We start from the raw sequence: 18,077 nt of genomic DNA, 5'->3' as shown, positions 1-18,077 counted from the left end.
AACAATTACAGTAATATAAAGCAGACAGATAACCGGACATAAAGTAACACGATAGAATGACTCATTATTTTTAAAGGTAGTCTTAAAACACACTGGGGTTAAATTTGGCAGAAAAAGTTTCAAAAAAAGCTTTTAAGACAAAACATATTTTGAGGAAAAACTTTAAGCCTTCTGTTCAGAAATGATATAAGACATATTCGACTGTCTGAGGAAAGGGTTAAAGGTGATCATGGAGAGATTAGCTTGCTCGCACAATGGCATTACCAATATTAAATCGTGTACCCAGTCGGCCTTCCAAGGCCATGGACAAATCCTAATTTATGTACCGCGAAGTTCCCCTTCCTTTGTTTTGTTCACAAACAAGAGATAAAACTCAGCATATGTCTTTAAGATTCATTGTCACGGTCATTCCTTTGTCATATCAAAATACTGATAGCAAGGTTGAATTCACTAAAGTCGACAGACAAAAGTCCTTTGACAAAAAAGTACTCTTACTTGAAAGATAAATGGACTAAACATCGAAGAGGTATTCAAAAGACTGTAAGTCAAGATGTTATTATATTTTTGCAGCCAAAGTGCTTACTGAGAAAACGTTATGCATAAAGCTTAAATGACTGTAACTTTAATGTGAGTTCGATTACTTTCATGTTTCGCGTTCTACTCCAAGGTCATGCCGAAACGGCAATGCAGCATACAATTACTTGGCAACAAAGCCTTATGTGTGTTAGTTCAATGATATTGTCGATAATTGAATTTTATTCAAGACTAGGTTCTATCTGTCAGCAAAATCACTGTATGATATACTCTACTTTAATAATTTGTAAAAATACTTTACAGGGAGAAACAGTGAACTCCATTCTCATTATGGTACTAACCATTGCTTCCTGAGGGAGCCTTTCATAGTAAGAAAATGCAAACATACCCCCTAGGATAGCTCTGAATTTCATCACCACTCATCAGGAGCCTGGTGTTCTGCAGTTTTTCCACAGAAATAATTACAATATTATCAGAAGTTACAGATATTGTCCCTTTAAGTTCCATGCGTTGATGAAGTGACACATTTTAAGTTTGAATGTACGATAAGAACATATGCAAATTATGCACTTTTATGCAAATAACATCGTTTCAGTTGGCTACAGTATTAAGCCTGCCAGGGGTTTTCAACGACGCAGCTTTATAACGTTACCGCTATCAATACATTAGAAGGTCAGGTTCGTGTTATCTAAGAGTTTGTAAAACAATTTGCCGAAGATTTTGATGAGATTACATCAAATTATTTATGGATCCCTGACAAGATGTCTGCCCATTAACAGTTCCCAACCAGGACCCTAGTAACAGGGTAAAGGTGAATGACGTCATTTCGTATTTACTTTTCAATTTCAGATCATTATCTTGTTACGCTATGGTGCTGATTCTCCTTATTATATTTATTATTTACACTTCTTAATGAAGATAAAATTGAATCAATTTAGCGAATAAATATTTCATGTCGCTCTAATTGAACACAACAAGTTGAATTTGTTACGATAACCGGCTAAGTTATTGCTCATGCTACTTGGAAAGAGGCACAGAAGCGTGCGAATAATGTATTGGCGCTGATAGAAATTTTCAACTGCCCCTCAACGGGCCGAACCTCTAAAGTGAAAAGTTTTAAACTTCTGCTTGTACTTTTATCAAAGAAATCTATAACTATTTTCTTTCGTGAGCAACCAAGCAAATCACGGATAACAGTCCAAAGTTGGATTAGACAAGCAAATAACCAAGTTTACGGGTGTTAAAAATTCAAAATCAGGGGCAACCAACAAAATTCTGTTTGCGACAAAACGCTGATCATAAGCGATTTCTTGGCGGCTACATTTTCTCAAAATCGGCTGGCTGGCTGCCCCTTAATGGCCGCCATTCTGCGTGTCAAGACAACAGAAAAAAATCACGTTTCACAAAAACAGGCGTCTAAAACTAAATCTAGAAAGTGTCCAGAGGTTTCAAAATGCATTTTGAAAAAGTACACAGCAGAGCAGAATAATTTTTGTCAATGAGATGCATTCTGGTCTAAATGAAGCTAATCTGTGACATGTTCGCTGTGAACGGTAACGAAAATACCTTTTTTGATTGTCGATGTACATTGAACGTGATGTCAAAATGAGGCAATATGTTTTGAATAGTTTCCGTCGCACATGATGAGGAAAAGAAAACTCGTTATTCTCCAACTATTACTTCGCTCAAGGGGATGTTCAAATCATTTCTTTTGTGAACTAAAATTTAGAAGTGTTTGTCGGACGTGATGTCTGAATATTGGGCCAGGCGGTGGATGGCACAAAGTTGAAGCTGTCCGCATTGATACATAATAAATTTGCAGGGCTCACCTAGGATGGGTTGGGGTGCTACATGTAATTCCCTTGTAGTTCACGACAACCACTTTCCAAAAGCAATGTTATTCCGTTTCCCATTTGCAAAGCAGGGATGTTTTTCTTAGATTCTTAAATCTTCAGGTTTGTTTTATTTAAAATGATATTCACAGTGCAAAAACACTAAATTTCATCATCGTAAATTAATAGAAGTCATTGCTACATCGTTCATGTCCCATAAATGGGGTCTTTGTAGGCTCTGAAATCATCGCCTTGGCTATTTTGATGACAGCCATTTACAATGATGAAAAGCTTTAAATATAAATTGTGTACGTAGTCGCATGCATGTATTCACGTAGAACGAATTACAATGACGGTAAAAATTAATTCACACGTGCTTTTTTTTTGAAAACGAAGAAAAGGTTTCAGCGGTTTAAAAGGGTAAAATTAAAGTGACTGGACGGGCATGTTTCATTTTTGCTGTATTTAACAACAAAATGACACTAAAATGACTATGTAAAGTAGGGAAAGATTACTCACAAAGCCTTGTTGCACGTTTGCTTGGGGTGATCTCTTCATTTCTCCAGACAACCTGAGAGAGAGAGAGAGAGAGAGAGAGAGAGAGAGAGAGAGAGAGAGAGAGAGAGAGAGAGAGAGAGAGAGAGAGAGAGAGAGAGAGAGATACCAAGGAGGCGAAAAAGGCACATGGCAACTTATGTTAGTCATGATCCAGGTATGATTTTATTAGCAAAACTGTGGTCGGAACAGGTCAGACCTTATCAGAAATTCAACAAGATAGAGGAAATTGAACAGAGCAGAAAGAGTGACGGATATCGAGTCAACATTTCGACGCAACGAACCATTGAATATAAGAATTATTCTTGTACTTTTTGAAAGTACTAAAATTTTGGTTGTATCCTCAGTGTGATAAAATGTTTAAAATCTGTTTTGAGGAATGTGTCACTTAAAACGAGACACGGTGCTGAGACAGATCCACACAATAGTAGACTGGTTTTTGGCAGACCTGTGTCACTTGGAACGGATTCATTCTTTTACAGTTGGTTTCCTTGACTTCCATCGATTTAATTCTTCTGCTTGGTTCAGTGAATTAAAATGTGAATGGAAATAGAAAGGGAGATTTTACACAGCTCGGAGGCCAGATTCTGTTCTTGTGGCTAATTACACAGGAGTCCTGTGATGTTTTACACAAATATTAAATTCCACACTGGAATGAGAATTGTGGGTAAGAATGCCTACAACTTCCACCTCGGAATCACCGTAATATTTAAAATATTGTACTACTTATCTGCATGATGGGTCAGTGTTTATAGAATTGATTCTGTGGAAATCTTATTGAAACACTGTTGGGCTTGATCAGAAATTTTCATTTTCAACACACAGAAAAAATCGCAAAATTAGCAAACCCGAAAAACTCCCAAGGTTATCAACAGTGCACCTGAAGGGCACAAGAGTTCAATGTTCCTTGATACGAATAACCGGTGTCTCAGGGGGCCTTTTATCACATAGATATGAGTAACATATCCCCTGCCCCTAGCATATTGACTTACAGGACCATAAAAGCCTTCTGTGTTGCTGTAAAAACCTATTTACAGTAATACACTGCTCACGAAAATGAAAGTTACACTTTTTCTTAACACCAGTATTTTGCTTGAGGAAACTGAAACTAATTCCTTTTTGAGTAACTTGGAGTAAAACTGGGTCACCATAAGCTTTCCCTAGTTTGGTGATAAAATTTTCCAAATTGAACTGTATTTCATAGTGAACATTGTCACAATTTTCAACTCTATATGAATTAGAGGAATGTTGATTTCACAAAAAAACAGATGGCGACAGTCTACTTATCTTATCAGCTTTCATGATGAGTTCATACAAGCTTTAATATAACAAAGTGTGGTACCATTCAGATAGCTTTTATTATTGCTACGGTCTGTGCCAACAGTGTGAAATACTTCAACTCTTCACATATTTCATGCATATTGCAATGTAATACGAAATCTGACATTGAAAAAGATAAGAAGCACAATATAACATCTCAAAGGATCTCTTTATACAATTTATTAGCTGCCCTGATTATTCCCTGGAAAAAAGATCTGCATAGATGATTAGAAATTCATTGGAAACATTTACAACATTACCATTTGCATATGAGAACTACAATTTTACCGCTGCCTAACCTTCATTAGTGACAAATACTGAAAATAAATTGTGACTACTATTGCATTCTGTCACAATGAATGGGAGAGGATATGATATAAGTACCATTAACTTTGATTGGGAAACATTCTCAGGATGTTTCAATGAATTAATACACAGGCTGTTACTATGGTTGCAGTGTTGCCATGGCAACCATTCAGAATGTCAAAAACAATAACTTCCCATGTAATTGATATTTCTGTCTATTTGTTCAGCTAGGAAACCATTTTCGACACAAATTTGTTGGTCTAGCTTATTACTTGACATGTTCACTTTTGAAATCCTTGAAAATACCTTTTTATTTACAATTCATATGCAAGGTTATTTATTATAATAGGTTCAACTGGTTCTATTTCTGTGAGGTAAAAGAGGTCAATTTATAAACATTTTTTTAGCTATTTTAAATCAAAATGTGCATTTTCACATTTTAAATGGAGTTCATATAGTGCATATGTAAGAGAACACTCAAGAGTTGAATCATGAACTTGAGATGTCAGTGGTTGAAAATAAAGTAGTTCACATTGTACTGGAGATCACTTGGAACCGCCAGCTTTCTGCACACCTTGGGGAATACTGATAACTGAAACACATACAAAAGTAAGACAGCCTATGTGATTAGACTGCCTTCAAGGTAAAATCTGAGTTTAACTTTGTGAACTTTGATAGGTTAGCATTAGAAAGCTCTGCTGAGAAAAGCTGTCAACACTAAACATACGAGCCCAAAAAACAGGATTTTGGAAACATAAGTTCATATTTACATCCTTACGGGTAGAGCCACCCAACTTGACTGTCTTCAAAATGACAGAATCATGTGGATGTCACTGGGGAATATGTTTCATTGGCTTACAGTCCATTTTACCATGAGTTGGTTGAACTCTTCCTGAGTAATATTTATCACATTCTCCACGCTATGACCTTGATACATATTTATAAAAATACCACCTGTACTCTATAGCTTTTTCGCTACATCAACATAAGCTGTGTGTGCAGTGTTCATAATCTCAGTTGTTCCCTTTCTCCAGTGCAACGTTGGTGGCGCTCTTACAATTGATAACGATTGTAATCTTCAGGCCACACTGGCACATGGCACAGGAGTTAACATCAAAATGAATGGAAGAAATCTATTATTGTGACCTTAAAATTTCACATAAATATGTCTTTGAACTAAGAAATTATATATGTCTTGGATGAAGAACATTGACTGATTTACAAATAATATGTTAACATTGAGTGTAATAGTTTGAAATTATTTTGGTACTGTTATCTGTGAAATGTTAACATGAAGGTGTTGGTCTCCAGGACCAAAGTCATAAAAATTGGTCCTGCTCAATTTAGTAGCCCTACTATCATTCCTAATGTACAATGAATATGCACTGGGGAATGACAAGTTAATTGTTCTTAAGCAAAAAACTGGTAGGCCCAGACATAGCACCCCTGGATTTGCTAACCCAGTGGAGGTAACTGGGGGACATTAATACTGCATAAACCCGAGACCAAACCACTGATAGACCCAAATTTGCAATGGTAGACTTTAAACTTGCAATCAATATTTCAGATTAATAGTGTGTGACCTGGTATCAGTGATGCAATTGGTTTACTGGAAGTTCAAGGGCATAGCTTAAGTGACATAAATTTCATGAAAATTTAGAAAATAAATTTTGAAAATTTTGAAAATTATACATTTCAAGTTTCAAAATTGTTATGTTTTCCCCCACTGTTGATTCCGTTCTATGGTAAGAATACTAGTAGCAACTAACATAGGAGGAAATACATTTTGGCGTTAACTTAAACTTATAACTGAAGAGAAAAAAGCAGATATTGTAAATAGATTTTTTCAGTTCAGGAATGATAAATTCTAACAGCAGCATTATAAAATGAAAACACAGAGCAAGGCCACTTTGGTGGAATATATTGTAAGTGTTAAAAATGAGATCAAGTATTATTCACAGAAGTACTGCCAACTGATTGCAAACCGTGTACACATTGTACTGCGGGAGTTGTTTAAGCTGCAGCATATGATGGGTGTATCAAATCACTGGTCACCCAAATAGTCCATGGCAGCATTTTAAAATTTTGAAATTCATGTTCCCCCAACAAGGTCCAACATGACTGGTCTTTTCAACCGTGGTCACCACAGCGTCCACGGTGGCATTCTTAAGTGATGAAGAGGAACACCAGTGACATTGACAGGAATGCTTATGATGGCTCCTGGCATACCGTTGGCTTGTAGAGATTTTTTGATAAGATACCTGTAGGGACAAAAGATGAATAAAACACATTTACCAGTAATTATTGTTAAGCATTGTTAAGTTTGGGCTCACATAAATGTCTTCTAACAGCGTAGTTTTGCTGCTCCTGCTAGGTCACATTAAGAAGGAAAAGTCTTGGTTTGTTGAGACATGACTTTGGCTCTCACTTACCCATCTTTGCCGAGTAAGAACATTGCTGGAATGTTTGCCGTTCGATCAGACTCGTCTTGGATCATATCGATGTACTGCCAGTCGTTCTTGTAATCATGGTCATGGATGATTACAGCCACAGCTCCAAATCGTTCTGCGACTCGAGTTTTTGACAGGAAAGAACAGCCTCTGAAAGAGTAACAAAAAGAGGATTATGTGTCTTACTACCTTTTGGTGTGCAAAAAATATTGAGAAGCAAGACCAAACATTTGGACAAGTTTCAATCACACAAGAAGACATTTAATTGCTATGATTTACAGTAGAGTATGCCTTTCATGGAAAACATATATTGTATGTGTTTTTTCCAAAAGCTACAATGTTGCTCGAAATAAACTTTTTGGACAACCATTTCTGAATATTAGCAATCAGAAGAAGACATCTAGTAATCTGCTTTTTACCATAGCTATATCGTTAATTTTAAATCATATGATTACTATTTCTGATAATCTGACAAATAAATGAATATTATACTCAAACATCATCTGTCATCTGGATTATCTATTTACATACAGTCAGCCAAGCAACAAAATGGCAGAGTATGAAAGCAATGTTGTATAAAACTGTACCATATAATACTCAATCTTCTGTTTTTATAAAGACTTATCAAACAGAGTAAAACATACAAAAACAAGACAAAAGGTACACTATACTCTATATCATCTCTTTTTTATCATCCTGCATTGCCAAAGAAGATTTAGCATGAGTAAATCATAGCTGATGATCAATCTATCATTGTTCATATTTCACCAGGTTTAGGCACCATAACTGACTGTTATTTGAGAAAGTCTGCGAGTCAGCTTGAAGTCGACACACCCCATTCGGTTGTACACTGCGGTTTCAATTTATGACACCTGTGAATTAGTAGTAGCCTAATGGGACAACCGTTCCCAGAAAGTGGTTGTCCCAAGGCAAGTTTTGGTTGTCCTGGGACCAGGGACTACAGTTAATTTCAAGCCCTGTACATGATGGCAATGCTCTGAAGAAGCAGTATGTTCTGATGACTTTGAAGGTCTGAATATTTAAACTGAAAAATCTTCCTCATGAAATCATCATAATCGTAAAACACTGTTGACAGCCACTTGTAGTATTTCATTTCCTAATCTAGCATTGAAATGTTGACAAGACTACTAATATTTGTCCTCTTGCCTTTAGCTTTTGGTTATGGAAAACTCAATGTGTACTGGGCTCATGCCCATAGGTCTCCAGAACAATAATTTAACCTATTACAGTACGGATGGTCAATCTTTAATGGCACCAGTCTGAACAATGAAGATGCTTGTCAAAATAAACAAGAATTCTTGATAGCCTGTAGTCAGGGTGATGACTACTTTGAGTTACTAAAGGTCCATTGAAATGATACTGGGAAAATATATGACCATTCCAATACTAGTATATCAGTGATTACCATAGTAGATAATTCACGATCCAATGACCTTTGACCTCAGGCAACATATTGTTTCCTGCTTTTTATCAGTTATTGTCAAAAAAACATTTAGCCACCTCACTGAGAATTTAAAGCTGTTTTAAATACTTGATTTCTTATAAACAATATCAGTTTAGATGTTGACACTTCTCTTTGAACTATATCGTGTTACTTATCAAAGCATTGTCCCTTCACATACCATGATCACAGTAAAGGGCTCCCTCTCTCAGTGCAAGCTAAGAATCAATATTCCATAAGTTGAAGGGCCTTCTCTTGGTGTTGAACGCATGTACAGTTATTGTTCTAGGATTATTCAATTTAAAGACAAACTTCTTTCTGGTGCATGGTTTGCATGTTATCAACATCGACATGATGAGGAAATTCTTAATTATCTGGTTTTTATCACTACTTTTGCATTTCTCAACATTTGGAAGATGTACATCAATATCGACAATAGATTGGTTTGACAGCTACACTGGTCACCGAGCTAGAATTTAACTGATAATCAAATATTCTGCAATGGCACTGTCACACAGATGAATAATTCTCCCATTATATTGAACACATACCGGTAATGTTACTTTCAAAATAACATAGGTCATAGTTTTATTATATGTACTGGTTGTTGAGTTACAATTACTCCATTTAAAATACTTTTGATTTGCATGTGATTTTTTACTCACAAAGTTATAGAAATACTTGGATTACACATAACTGATCTACTTGAGAACTAATGCAGACAATGTTGAAAATTTCACAACCACCAAATTTTGGACAGCCATATTATTTTCTGTGGCAAATTTGGACCTCTGTAGATAACTTGTTCATCCCCAATTCCCTGTAAAATGGTCCAAAATCACCATAGATAACAATAGGTTTGGGCCAAACCATGGTGGTGAAAGTGTTAAAAATAAGATGACATGGTTATAATTTTTACAGAACTTACCCCCTTTCGATAAGTGCTATTGCTCCCCTGATTTCTTCACCATTATAAAGATCTGAACAGGATTCTGCAGGATTTGTTGGAACTAAATTTATTCTGTAAAAACTGTGCCTCTGTAAATCAACGATAATTTCCTTAGTTACCATAAATATTACTTTTGGTGTTTGTCAAGCATAAAGGAGTTAATACTGGTAATGTTCCCCCCTCCCCCCAAAACTTCTGACCTATTCTCAAAATCACAAAGGTACTTGTAAATACCCTAAACTGTACAATGATTCATAAAAGATAAGTATGTATTATAACACTACTTTGACAACTCTATAGGTAGAGATAATACTTAATGATTCAACTTAAGTATTGTTAGAATTGTCTGCAGCATATGGTTTATAATGTAAAGCTTTTTTCATAAATTCATGAGTTCAAAATTTACATTTGCAACATGTTTCTCATGATAAAGATAAAATAGATCACTTTATCCCTATTGATGAGCAAATCATTTCAATAATTCTTCCTACTTCAGCTCAAGTATGGCTGTTATGAAAATGTCTTTGCTCTTTTTCTGGATCAAATCATGAAGTAGCAATTGGTAACTGCATAATACTCACAAAAACTTCTCCAAATGATTTTGCTGGTCGGATTTTAAAGATGTAATTAATGTCTGGTGGACTTAAGACTTCAAAAAATAAGTTTTCATTCACAGCATACCCTGAACAAGAGAAAAGAGTCACAGTGTAGTTAGTCTTTTCCCTATATGTTATGTAGTATGTGTAGTGTATTCAGTGCAATTAGTCTATCACGAATGACAGAGAAAAGCAAAATACGGTTCAGAAAATCAATAAAAATATGCAAATGACATATCAAACCTGGCTTGCACGCACATCATGTTTGGTACTACGAAACTACCAGTTGATGTAACATGGTAATTAACTAACAATATTACGCAGGAGGAACTTGCAACGAGATATCACTGGTGCAGCGGTCTTCACACTATCACAGCATCATCACGACGACCGGCCGCAGTTCACGGGGGTTTTGACGCTATGTGATACTTATACGGTATATTTTTCTTTTCTTAGCTGTTGTGCATTGCTAATTATGAAGACTTCACATTATAAACCTTACCTTGTACTAATGCTAGTGGAACTACAAGGGCGTAAAGTACCAGCCAGAGCAGAAGACGACCCATGACAGTCGCCATTGCTAACATGGAGCAGAACTATTCACTTCCTGTTTAACAACATTTCTTATGAGGGTGGACTTTTCATGAACATTGCGAAATCATTGTCAAAGATATGTTGATTTGTCATTTTAAGAGTATAAAACAGTTAAATATATTTCTTATAAATTGAAAGACTTATAAGTATCAAAAATTGATGTAACTTCATGAAAATCTTCGGCATCATACAGTCGATGGATGTGACCACCCCTAGAAAATAGTAGGATCGACCACAACTTCCTCTCTGAAACTCGAAAGAACTTTGGTCAGCTGGAAAGTGCTCGAATCTACGATTGGAGAGAGTTTCTAGTATATTCTTTATGACGTACCATGCACCATGAAGAGAGCTCTGAATCTGTTGTAGACTTACATGTATGTAAACATGTACAATATGGCCGTAGGTTCCAATTTATAGAAACACGCGTACACGAAACCTCACAAAGACACAAAATATGGATGCAGGCGAATCGACCGATAGCCCAACAAAGACGTCAACGGATGAACGCACGGCCGACGCTGTGCAGGACAAGGAAGAGGTTAGTAACCCAGGAAACGTGAGTGAACGATGGAAATTGAATACCTACTTTGTCCAAATAACTGGCACACATCATGTGCGATAACTGAGATCAAATGACCTGGGAAAAAACAAAAAACGGAAAACAAAATTAAAAAAACCCTGCCAGTTCCCAAACAATTTTGCAGGAACCCGACAACATTCAGACATTTCCTTCCAAGTTCCAGCTTTCGCTTTACATCTTTAAAACATTACCGCCATTTATGGAAACGTTTCACTTTCATAAAAGCAAAGAGCTTTCCAAATGCCCTGTCCTTACAATTGAGTAATTCGTCCACAACCATGTAATTTTTTTTTTGTCAAACAATCATGAATTTTTTGCTTTGTTTTCATTCTACAGAGAGAAATTTCATGTGTTGTCTTTGAGCATCATGTGAAGCAGGTCTTTGATTGGGTTAAATATTAAGTTTTTGCATAAAATGATCTGAATAGTTTTTCAAAGATTAATACGTATTTATTTTTATTCTGGTTCACATACATATATTATTTCAGTGCATATTTAAAGATAATACTGAAATATATAAGTATTCTGTAATAATTCTTTAAAATTTTGCAAGACAAAAGTTCTCTCATGGAAGACTTAGACTCTAATATGCTTTGGTGCACATACTGTCCGCATTTGGTTCTATCTCTTGAAAGTGGAGAATAAAATGTCACACACTTATGACTACAGGCATTTAGATTCAATGTGAGAAAGCTCTTTGATCCAACAGAAAAAATGTCTTTTTTCTTGTCACATGATATTGTTTTTCGCACAGTGCATATCTAGCATTGCGTGCGATTATGATCATGCTATGAAATACACCACCATCCAACTACTTTCAGGTTTCTCCACTTGTGGTTGCCAAAAATGAAATCAAGTCCAGTGCAGCAGTGAAATATTCCAGCGTGGAGTGTGTGGCCGAATTCTCCAAACTAAAACAAGACACAGATTTGAAACTGCCACCAGCAAACTGGTTGCGAAGTTGTGCCAAGCTAACAGTGAATAACACATGGGGAACAAGCAGAACAAAGTTTTCCAGGTACCATGAAATCATGTGACTCTCATCTAATTCATTTGAAATTATGTGTAAAGGGACGAGCATATCTGTAACTTTTGATGATACTTTCAGTGTTTTTGTCCCAGAGATTATATACCATACCAGTACATGTACATTGTATATATTCTTCCTGTGTGTCTTCTTAAAGAGCTAGTAGCTGTAACTTTTTATGAGTTCTTCACTATTTTTGTGTTTTTTTTTATGTCAACAATGGTTTCTTGCTCTACTGTCAAAAGCATGTTGATATACAAGGGCAGGATTCAACTTGTCAACTATTAGTTAGGCTTAAAACATGTACAGATGTGAAGTTGAGTAGTGAGTACTGGTTCAGATTTAATTCAAAAGTAAACAATAAATGCGCATATTATGTATATTACCGGTAGGGCTGTGTTGACTGGCTAGATAGTAGGTATGTCATCATGCTTTGGCGATTAGAGCAATATAGTGAAATAAAAATGATCAAACTGAAGTCGCAGATACAGGCAAAATGTTACCCTTGCAAATACAACACATTGTGTACAATATATAATGCTATTGTTTCAAAAAGAATTCTAGTTGTCAACAATAACATTGTATATTACACACATAGAGACTCTGTTGAAAGGATAAACTATATGCATTTGCGTACATGGTGTTCTGAGTAGAACTGTCTCAACAGGCAACTGTATCCTACAAACAAATACACAATATAATGGTACACACATCAAATGTTATAGCAAATCAGACTTGAGCCAATTAAATTTTAGAACCATGTATGGTTTCTAGGACAAGCTTGGATCTTTACAAATTGAAATGTTGATGAAACTGAAAGGGTTATAACGTTGCAACATCATACGATAAGTTATTTTATTGACAATCAGGATGAACCAGTTTTGAATTTGAATTTCAGTTTGAATGGAAAAATGTTTAGAGCTTCTTGAACGTTGTTACCTTATAAAGCTTCAGACAGTATACCAATAAGATTTAGAGTTTTCATCCTCTTGTGAATTTAACATAAGATTCATCAAAGGACTAAATCACCATGATGTTTGCTAATTAACTTTCTAAATTCTGTCTTCAGTTTTGGCATGGCTGATTCCTGTCCTGAGACGGTTGGTGAGGTTGACGTGATATCAGCTTCAGAGGTCAGTATAAAACTAGCCATGATGTTACGCTGACTTGTTTTTCAAGTACAACATACACAAATATGTTTATTGATTTAATCTCAGTGTGATAGCGTGATGTCACAGAGGTATTTGTAGTCTTCTGGGTATCACACGTTTTATCCTGATTTTGAATGTCTAGACCTTTACAATGTTTAGTTATTACCATATCTTTCCAGTATACTAGGTTGGTTGTACATAAATTGCTCTATGAATTGGAACTTCGAACTCATACAGATCAGTCTAACCTTCTTTGTGTCAAATACAGTAAGTGTAAATGAGTGTGAAAGAGTGGTCCAATTTGTTTATGTAATAATTATTGGCAAGGGAAACTTAACAAGGAAAACTTAGCAGAAACTGACTTTGAGATTGTTAGTCCCCACGGACACACCGTCTGGGGGGACTTATAGGTTTGGTCATGTCCGTGCGTCCGTGTGTGCGTGCGTGCGTCTGTGCGTCCGTCCGTTCACGCAGATATCTCATAGACGCCTGGAGCGATTTTGTTCAAACTTGGTTCAAGGATAGTACCCTACCTCATACAGATGCACGTCGATTTGTTTCACAATGCGATCAAATTTGGCCGTGTTAGAGGACTTTTTAGTTTTCACCTCCATAGACCCCCATGTATAAGGCAGTCCATAGATTCCCATGTATAAGCACAGGCGACCCATAAAGTATTACTGAGATTTCACACTGTTTTCTCTATCATTTTCTCTCCTTTCTTCATGCTCTTACTGATCGGAGTAAATAAAATAAATGGTTTATATAACCTAACCTAGCCTCTGCGACTCTTTATTTATTTTACACTCCATTACATGGACGTATATCTCTCATACACACATGCTGTAATTAATTAGTCAACACAACTAATTATGCTCATCCGTGGACTTATCAGAGGTTGGTCAACATCGGAAAGATAGTGATGTTAATGAAAAAGGTACCATTCCTATCTTTCGCGATGTTGACCAACCCGTAAAATACCTGATAAGTCCACGGATTAGCATAATTAGTTGTGTTGACTAATTAATTACAGCATGTGTGTATGAGAGATATATGTCCTTGTAATGGAGAGTAAAATAAATAAAGAGTCACAGAGGCTAGGTTAGGTTATATAATCACTTATTTTATTTATTCCGATCATTCAGAGCATGAAGAAAGAAGAGAAAATGATAGAGAAAACTGTGTGAAATAACTCAGTAATACTTAATGGGTCGCCTGTGGTATAAGGCAGTCCATAGACTCCCATGTATAAGGCCAAGAAAATAAAATTTAGTTTCTCATAGTATTCATATTGCAAAAAGGATGCAGTGACACAGTTTTTAGTGCCTACTGATAAAGTCGAGGGGGATTATAGATTGGGTCATGTCCGTCCGTGAGTCCATCCGTTCACGCAGATATCTCAGACACTTTGACAAAAATGTCACGTGACCTTGGTGACCTTTGACCTCAAATATACATATATGTCTATAACTCAGTAACCACAAGTGCTAAACCTTTCATATATGGTATGATGGGACACCCTATGACGCCACATATTGTAACTCATTAATTATGCGCATATCTAATTTTGAGCGAGCCAAATGACCTAGAGGTCTGATTTTTGGTATATATGGATAACTTAGCAATACAATTTTTTGACGAAGTGTCACGTGACCTTTGACCTCAAATATACATATTTGTCCATAACTCAGTAACCACAAGTGCTACAACCCTTCATATTTGGTATGATGGGACACATTATGACGCCACATATTGTTCCTCATTATTTATGTGCATATCTAATTTTGAGTGAGCCAATAGAGCCAGAGGTCTGATTTTTGGTATGTAGGGATAACTTAGCAATACAATTTTTTTGACAAAATGTCACGTGACCTCGGTGACCTTTGACCTCAAATATACATATTTGTCCATAACTCAGTAACCACAAGTACTACACCCTTCATATTTGGTATGATGGGACACCTTAATATGACGCCACATATTGTACCTCATTAATTATGTGCATATCTAGTTTTGAGCGAGCCAATAGAGCTAGATGTCTGATTTTTGGTATATAGGGATAACTTAGCAATACAATTTTTTAGACAAAATGTCGCGTGACCTCAATGACCTTTGACCTCAAATGTACATATTTGTCCATAACTCAGTAACCACAAGTGCTACAACCCTCCATATTTGGTATGATGGGACACCTTATGACGCCACATATTGTACCTCATTAATTATGTGCATATCTAGTTTTGAGCGAGCCAATAGAGCTTGATGTATGATTTTTGGTATATAGGGATAACTTATCAAGACTTTCTTTACAAAATATCACGTTACCTCGGTGACCTTTGACCTCATATATACATATTTGTCCATAACGCAGTAACCACAAGTGCTACACCCTTCATATTTGGTATGATGGGACACCTTATGACGCCACATATTGTACCTCATTAATTATGTGCATATCTAGTTTTGAGCGAGCCAATAGAGCTAGATGTATGATTTTTGGTATATAGGATAGACTATAGGATAGAAATTATTTGACAAAATGTCATATGACCTCGATAACCTTTTACCTAAAATACACGATTATGTCAATAAATAAGTAACCACAAGTGCTGTGTCCTTTCTCTTAGTAGGATGGGAGACCTTATGACAACACATGCTTTACCTCATTAATTATGCACATATATAATTGTGGGCAAGCCAATAGAGCTTGAGGTCTGAATTTTTGCATATATTGATTAATTAGCAATACAATTTTTTTCAAAATGTCACGTGACCTTGATGACCTTTGACCTTGATTATGCATATTGTTACGTGCAGAGAAAACGAACAAAGGGTGAACTCAGCAGTTAACGTTTAAACAAAATTTATTACAAAATAAAACTAATTGCTAAGTCAGGGATAGAGTACAAGCTTTAAAAGTGTACAGACTACTTATCTCAGCTGGGACGGCAAAGCTCCAGTCTCAGAGTTGTAACAGTCAGTCGGATGAATGAACAGTCCTTTGGCTTGCAGGCTTGAAACTGCACAAAGTCCACAGTATAAATCCAGCGTTGGCAGTGAAGGTCTTGAAAAGTCTTGAGAATGACTACTGCTGGAGTTTAGTAACACACAAGAGACACGATCCCAAAAGTCTGACTGGAAGCTGAGCGCGTCCCTTTTATAAAGGCATATAAGAACAATCTAGAACTTTTATTGACATGCTAATTACAGTTCTAAAATTATCTCCCTTACACAACTAATCAACTTTCCAGAACATTCCAAACATGACTAATTGAATTCAAGGTTGTGAGGTCATCAAGGGCAGTGACCTTGGGAATGTTCTAGACTAATTGAACTCAGGTCATGATGAGTGTGGGGGAAATGACCTACATAACACACCCCCTCTTCAAAAAAGAAAATTTTTCAAAGAAAAATCTTTCTTTTACAAATGTAATCTTGAAAAGGATTTAAGTACTCAAATTTTGTTTTACTCTAAAGTAAAATTTCTTGAAAGTGAACAACAATAAACTCTAAATACGAGAGAGACAGTCTGCAATTAAATTGTCTCTGCCTTTGATATGTCTAATGTCAAGATTAAACTCCTGTAACATTAAACTCCATCTTAGCAATCTCTGATTTTTGCCTTTAAATTTCTGCAGAAAAACAAGAGGGTTGTGATCAATATAAACCACTATTGGCCGATTTGAAGAAGTAACATAAACTTCAAAATGCTGTAAAGCTAATATCAAAGATAAACACTCTTTTTCAATTGTAGAGTAGTTTCTCTGGGATTTGTTAAATTTGCGTGAAAAATAGCAAACAGGATGATCTACACCATGACTATCCTCTTGCAATAAAACAGCACCAGCAGCCGTATCACTAGCATCTACAGCTAATTTGAATGGCAAAGTGAAATCTGGTGCAGACAATACTGGGGCACTTTGCAGTATGGCTTTAAACCGGTAACTCTCGGTAGGGCCCTACCGAGAAAAATCGATAAAAATGGGCGGAGCAAAACATAACTAATATGGTTTCTTTGTGGACAAAAAGTAGCAAATTAAAACAGCTGGTTGAACACCTCCAAAAATAGAACGTGCACGCCACATAATGTAAACATTGACTGCACGGTGACTTTACGTATACTATTTTCACCCAATTTTACGGTTTACTTTCAATACGATACATCCACTCATTTCCCCAATAGGTTTGTCTTGAACATAGACTTTTTCGAAGTCTTACTGGAGCAGAGGTTCGGCGCGGCGTCGCCTCGGATTTGTACAAACCGTGATGATGTTGCCAGGCGATCGATCGACACTCCTTAGTTCTCATGCGTCATGGTATACGTTTCTCGTCCGAAAACGAAGCGTTTGTCATTGTATTCAGCGCGTTTTTGAATGATTCAACATAATGCATATCATGACAGTGGCAATAGCTATCCGCATCTTTGTATACGGGTAAACGATGCAGAAATCGTAGAAAATGTAGTTTTTCTGCCACGGGATCTATTATCGGGGTTTTCCTCGGAAGCTCGGCTCAGTCATAGTGTACATCACTCTTGCAGGGAGTCTTGATTGAAGATAATAATGAAGCACCGTTTTGTCCAAACGCCGTCCTAGAAATGCCGCATTTCAGGAAAGAACGGGAAAAAATCAAAACAGTTCTGAAAGAACAGAAAATTCGCCTACTAAATGTCCAAATTTATCGAGTGTGGTTATTTCAATGGACGACGTTGGACATTTACC

General features: G+C 36.3%; 2 protein-coding genes across 2 annotated transcripts in view; one reads left to right on the top strand and one right to left on the bottom strand.

Annotated features, from left to right (window-relative positions):
- Nucleotides 1-4,255: 4,255 nt before the first annotated feature.
- On the bottom strand, nucleotides 4,256-10,857 carry LOC139119932 (protease-associated domain-containing protein 1-like). Its single transcript, XM_070683890.1, has 5 exons — nucleotides 10,507-10,857; nucleotides 9,990-10,090; nucleotides 9,388-9,497; nucleotides 6,980-7,147; nucleotides 4,256-6,808 (listed from the first exon to the last, which is right to left on the bottom strand). Exons 1-5 carry the CDS (start codon nucleotides 10,589-10,591, stop codon nucleotides 6,688-6,690), a joined length of 585 nt encoding a protein of 194 aa, XP_070539991.1. The 5' UTR covers nucleotides 10,592-10,857; the 3' UTR covers nucleotides 4,256-6,687.
- A 118-nt stretch (nucleotides 10,858-10,975) lies between these two features.
- Nucleotides 10,976-18,077, top strand: part of LOC139119931 (erythroid differentiation-related factor 1-like) — a 38,369-nt gene continuing 31,267 nt past the window's right edge. Inside the window, exons 1-3 of the mRNA XM_070683888.1 lie at nucleotides 10,976-11,136; nucleotides 12,000-12,196; nucleotides 13,275-13,338. Of these exons, the coding sequence (XP_070539989.1) occupies nucleotides 11,053-11,136; nucleotides 12,000-12,196; nucleotides 13,275-13,338 (345 nt within the window). The 5' untranslated portion in view covers nucleotides 10,976-11,052. The remainder of the gene's footprint in view (nucleotides 11,137-11,999; nucleotides 12,197-13,274; nucleotides 13,339-18,077) is intronic.

This window comes from Ptychodera flava, chromosome 20 (assembly GCF_041260155.1).
Source record: "Ptychodera flava strain L36383 chromosome 20, AS_Pfla_20210202, whole genome shotgun sequence".
NCBI lineage: Eukaryota > Metazoa > Hemichordata > Enteropneusta > Ptychoderidae > Ptychodera > Ptychodera flava.
This window is presented reverse-complemented; position numbering and strand designations above follow the sequence as displayed.

What these genes read in the sequence shown, in the direction of transcription:
- LOC139119932 (XM_070683890.1), bottom strand. Translation starts at nt 10,591, where the DNA reads ATGTTAGCAATGGCGACTGTCATGGGTCGTCTTCTGCTCTGGCTGGTA. An exon ending in TCCACTAGCATTAGTACAAG is followed by an intron (nt 10,091 to 10,506) that starts GTAAGGTTTATA and finishes TCTCTTGTTCAG; the next exon opens with GGTATGCTGTGAATGAAAAC. An exon ending in ATAGCACTTATCGAAAGGGG is followed by an intron (nt 7,148 to 9,387) that starts GTAAGTTCTGTA and finishes TTACTCTTTCAG; the next exon opens with AGGCTGTTCTTTCCTGTCAA.